The following is a 6,000-nucleotide window of genomic DNA, read 5'->3' on the forward strand; positions in this document are numbered from 1 at the left end:
ACGTGAGATTCGCTAAATATAGCTATTTTAGATCCGAACGATCAACTTCGCATCATTCGTAGGCTCTAGGTTTATCCATACTAGCCTGTAAAAAACAGGGTGGAACCTTGTCCCACTTTTCCTGTAGAAATAAAAATAGAACATGACGCGCCACCTAGCGAGCGTGGTTGTTGCTACATTAACCTTGGTCAGTTGATGCATCTTTGGGGAGGGGGAGGCAATGTTTGTCATAACCCAAAAGTAGGTCACTGTCGCCTCATTTTGGTATTGCAATTGACACTGTCACAACTTGTGATTTCAAGCATACAAATAAATTTATTATATCTCAGTATGAGAATTCTATGCAACACATAATCTGATTGGTCTAGACAGTCACATGCCAGGGATGATAAAACTTCATATCTCCCTCTCAAACATCATATCTCCACATCATATTTCACCCCTTGGGCAGCCTCGTGCACTTTCCATAAATTTAACGTCAAGGTAGACAAAGTTTATTGTGATGTCACAATAAGTCTCTGATACACAGTTAAATCGCCTGGTTTTGGTTGATACAAAAACAAGCAAGTAAATCAACATTCAAGGAGAATGGAAATACAAAAACTGGTTATCATATCACTGTGTTTCGTTGTTTGTACCTTCTAATACGTTGACGGTGCGGTGTTACCATTAGAGCAATCTCAGCTCAGTACAATGTATACTATTAGATGAGCAAACTCCAATTTCAAATGCATATTTGTAATCTTGCTATGTTTTGGTATAATAAACAATTTATTGCATGATAGTGAGGGAGTTATGAAGATTTATTCACCCAAGAAAAATCATCTTCCCCTTGGGCGTTGCCCGCGGGGAAAATGATTTTTCTTTGGTGAATAAATCTTCATATCTCCCTCACTATCATGCAATAAATGTACAATGCATCATGTACATGTACATGTGGTTCTAGATGGGCATATCATGTTCACTTTATTATGTTTTATTAATCTATAGAATAATTATTGCATCATTAGATTAGTAATACTTTAAAATAACTGGGTTAATGAAAGTGAATAACATTGCTTAAATGTAACTTTAAACTTGACTAAAATTAGAGATAGAAAAATAACTGTTAACACGCATATCAAATTTAGCAGAATAGAGTTGGTTTCTGCTGTTTTTATGCCCCTGTCATGTACATCCTTTGGTTCTGATTGAATTAAGGCGTTTATGTCACTCTGGACGTCTAATTGAATTAAGGCGTTTATGTCACTCTGGACATCTGATTGAATTAAGGCGTGTATGTCACTCTGGACATCTGATTGAATTAAGGCGTGTATGTCACTCTGGACATCTGATTGAATTAAGGCGTTTATGTCACTCTGGACATCTGATTGAATTAAGGCGTTTATGTCACTCTGGACATCTAGTTTTTAAAAGGTACAGTAGTTTTAGCAATATAAAATGAAATGTGAATATTCAGGTAAATATGTTCAAATATTTCTGAAAATCAATAAAGAGATGGAAAAATCAAAAAGTGATTGTGATTTCATACAACAGGTACACTGTGTGTATTTTGAAATGTAGATTGATCATGTCCAAATATTCAGTTCATCTGCTGCTTCTATCATGGATTTGTTCCATTTTGTAGGAAAGGAAAAAGAAAGAAGAACTAGATAAAATCAACCAAGAGAAAGAGCGATTAGAGGACGAAGAAAACAAAAGAATACAAATGATACAGGTAGGGTGAGAATTACTTTTTAGAAAGTGTAAGAAACATATATCTACAGTTAATATTGGATTTTATAAGTTTGTGTTGTGGATTCCTATCAATCTGAAATCTAGAAACAAATGGAATTATACGTGATCAATCATTTGGGGAATTTTTGTCCCTTTTGGTCTCTGTGTATAGAAATGGCCGTGGTTGTAAATCTTGGTCTCTCTGTGTTTGGAATGACCTTGGTTGTAACTTGTGAAAGGGAACATTTGAACTTCTTATCTTGGATTTGGTTAAAGTGTTATTTTAGGTGAACATGAAGATCATTTGTACAGGTAAAATTTGCCAATCTAGTAGTGCACGTGTCTCACAGACTGCACGTCTTGTTTTCTGGATAAGGAGAAATATACAGATGCATGTATGTTACAGGAGAGGGAGAAAATGAAAGAAGAATTAAAGAATGAAATTCCAGAAGAGCCTACAGCGGATGAACCAGATGTTGTTCGAATAGTTCTCAAGTTACCTCATGGATCTAGAATAGAGAGAAAATTTCTCAAAAATCAATCTTTAAAGGTGAGGTCAAGAATGCACCGAATTTCAGGGAATGAAAGCTATGTCATTGTTTACAAAGGTATTGTAGAAGAAATTATAAGAATGATTACTTTTTTGTCCTTATGAAAATTAGGTAAAATTATTTACTATTTTATATGGCTGTTACAGTTAAACATATTTGTACATGATACCAAAGGAAGGCAATTTAAACAGACACATAGTATTGGGTGGTGTCTGCAGCAAATGGCATTATGTCATTTTATTGATTATTTCAGCAGGACTAATGTTGTCCTTAAAGAAATCATTTGAAATCACCTCTCATATTCATTTAACTCCCAGCTGTCAAGTAACTGTTATTTTCTTCAGTCTTCTTTTCATTGGATGCAATAAAGTGTGAGATAAAGCACATTTTCTAAGTTTTTGAGTCGACTCGCATAGTGAGCTACTCCTTGGCATCACGTCCGTCCTGCAGATTCACCGCTTCACTACGGAACCATCCTAGCTCATACGCAACTGAATATAGATTGACTGGCAGTGTATGTTAATTGATTTGGTAAATAAAATCATTACCGTGCACATAAAATTCTTCATAATGTCAATGGAACGCACACATTGTTTATGAAAGAATGTGAAAATATTTTAGAATCGGGCATCGATCTAGCAGATCTGCAACTGAATAGGCCTACACTGTAGGCTACAGTTGGGAGAAGATGAAAGCAGACACTGTATGTCTTTCATTGAGTTTAAGGTTTGTTAACATGGTTGGTAAAGTTATATATGATATGATATCAAATTTTAGCCTAAAAGTAATGGTGAAAGACTGATGAAGTCTATTGAAATAATATTTTTAATCGCGCATGAATATAAAGAGGGGGAGGGTTAGAACTCGGGTTAGATGAATAAAGACTTCGATTTTCTTTGGAAATAAATGATATGGCGATTCTTTAACTAATATTCTAACAGAATTCTGACGAAAATATATCTGTAAAGAATTAACAAATTCTATATTTGCTTTGTTTAAATAGATAAACAACGAATGAGTTAACATCATTTACATACATGTACACACTTAGTACATTTTTGTCGGAATAGTTCGTATAAACAGAACGAAGGAAGAGGCGATGAAGATATTTAAAGACTTCAAGAGATCATTTTTATTAATACCTGCTAAAAATTGTGTCTGGGCTGTAACTGTTTTGTGTTTGCGGTAGGCTTTTGATATTTGACTTGTACCGATAAGTGATCATCTGATGCAGATGTGCTGGGTACCATGGATACTGACCTTTGATTTTGAACTTTTATGTTCACACAATATTTGAAGCTTTTATGGGTAAATTTCTCAAGTGGGTATGTTGTGTTCCTAGTTTGTGACGTTGAAATTCCGTAGATAAGCATAATACGTATGCATATACATTTTGTTTTAATATCAATCTTTAAAGATTGAGAATTAAAGCTTAATATAAGATGGTGCTGTATATACCCACTACCACTCCTTGTTGGAAATTGTGGACGAGTCGACTCTGAGGCCCTTGAGGCCTTTGATTGTTTTTCATATCTTTAGAAATTGTAGCGATAGCCATTTCCTCATAATACGTTGAAGCTGAGAACAATGCACATGTGAATCTTGATAAATATAGTACATCTATTTTCAAATTAATGGCTGGGAATTCAGACAGAAATGGAAGTAGAATATAAATATAAAAAAATCATTTCATTTTTGAAAATGCATGAGGGTATGAACTACAATGCTTCATGCTGGCATACTTTTCCTTAAGGGCTAACATGCTTCATGAAGTATGCCAGTATGAAGCATCGCAGTTCATACCTTCATACATTTTCAAAAATGAAATAAATTTCTCAAATAGCTGATGCACATGACATGTGTAAACCCTGTCTGTACAAACATTTATTTATGTAGAATTTCATTAACGTGCACATACAGTACTTAGTATTTTGCACCTTTGAAAATGATGTTATAGATGGAAGTACCTTTTTGGATAGGAAATTACTAAAGAAAACTACATTAATGGTAGGCTGCCTTCCCCATGTATGTGTAGCTAGAAAAGTCTATTATGTATGATGCAGTTTAATAATTGATGCAGCTCTTTTTTTCCCAGTATCTATATTGTTTTGGGGTATGATGTAGTTTAATAACTGATGTTGCTGTTATATTTTTTTCCAGTATTTATATTATTTTGCTTTCTGCCATGAAGACTGTCCTGATGACTTTCACATTGTGACAAATTTTCCCCGCCGGACTCTGCCCTGTGAGCCCTCAGCCCAGGGGCCTGACCCTCCCTCATTTGTGGAGGCAGGACTCGGCAAAAATGAAATGCTCTTCGTTCAAGATAATGAGGCATGATGTGTACAATATATTGTCCACCCGTGAAAATGGCAGGAAAGAACAGTCAGGAAAGTGGAAGTGTTAGAAAGCAAATTGAATTGTTCAAGAATACACCAAGGAAGGATATTTTATATGATGTTGATGTGCGTTTACAAGGATATTGCTATTTCCAGATTTTGTTGGCTGCTGTTGCACCGTCATTGAACAACTGGGATACAGTGTGTTCTTATTTTTAGTTGTTTCAATTTTAGAATATTTGATAGATGAAACCTATATATGCTTTTACATTTACAAAGTAGATGTATTTACAAACACAGAAAGTGTCAGTTTTTCCCAAGGTTGAAGGCTGGGGACAATCTGTCCACAGCTTTGTCTATGATCATAACGTTCAAGATACATGTATAACAGGAAAAGACTTTTGGTCAAGCGAAAGGACAAGCTTATGTCAAATTAAGGTCAATGTCAAATTTTAAAACTCATCTATTAATAAAATATGAACTTCATGTTCAATCAAGGTTACAACTTAGTCAAAGTCATACTTGTTACAGTGGTAAATGGACAGTGGTTCATGTTTCACCAACACAATTATAATGTGTTTCAACAGTTGAACACAATCATAATGTGTTTCAAATGTTGATTTTAAAGGGGGATTAGCTGTCATTTTGTCACTAAAAATTCAATGAAAACAGTTTTATTTCATATATTTCAGTAATCACACCAGTATTTGATTATTTTAAACACTTTTTAACTTCAAAGCAGGCACATGAATATGTAATTTTGGTGATTAAATATTTTTTGCATTGCAAGACAATAATTCTTTCTTATATATTTCTTTACACTAAAAGTGGTTATTTAAAGTAGTTTTATTAGGTTTCTCTTGTTTTTGTTTTTATTAGTCATTTATATATATTCCAATGTCATAGAGAGATTTGGAGAATAAAAGGTTGCCATCGCTTTCACAGCTAACACCCCTTTAACTGACAGTGATATTGTGAAACTTGGTATACATGTACATGTGCGTTACATTCATGGACATTTTGATGGGAGATTTTGTTAAAACACTGCAAGATACACCAAAGTATGTACATTGTTTGTTCCAAAAGGTTAAAGTTTCTTGATGATCACAGTTGTGTATGGAATTTTGAGACAAGCCTCATACATTTTCAAACATGCTAATATTGACCAAGTGTGGGATACAAGTACATGTAGCATGCAAGTTGAATTCTAAAATTTCAAATATTGGTAGTTTGTTAAGTCATAGTGATACCATTCTCTATGTATTTTCTTACGATTAAGATTATATTCTGTATTTATAAACTTCACCAATTTATTATGTGTTCTGATTTCATGAACAGGTTATTTAAAAATGTTGCCTCCTAAGTATGAAAGTCATAAAAATAAATCTTGCAGG

The 6,000-nt window shown here is 34.0% G+C and overlaps 1 protein-coding gene across 1 annotated transcript in view; it reads left to right on the forward strand.

Moving 5' to 3' along the window:
- LOC125646419 (FAS-associated factor 2-like) overlaps positions 1 to 6,000 on the forward strand; it is a 27,981-nt gene extending 21,981 nt beyond the window's left edge. The window contains exons 12-14 of the mRNA XM_048872680.2: positions 1,628 to 1,717; positions 2,123 to 2,266; positions 4,428 to 6,000. Coding sequence (XP_048728637.1) covers positions 1,628 to 1,717; positions 2,123 to 2,266; positions 4,428 to 4,607 — 414 coding nt within the window. The 3' untranslated portion in view covers positions 4,608 to 6,000. The remainder of the gene's footprint in view (positions 1 to 1,627; positions 1,718 to 2,122; positions 2,267 to 4,427) is intronic.

The sequence above is a fragment of the Ostrea edulis genome, chromosome 6 (assembly GCF_947568905.1).
Source record: "Ostrea edulis chromosome 6, xbOstEdul1.1, whole genome shotgun sequence".
Taxonomy (NCBI): domain Eukaryota; kingdom Metazoa; phylum Mollusca; class Bivalvia; order Ostreida; family Ostreidae; genus Ostrea; species Ostrea edulis.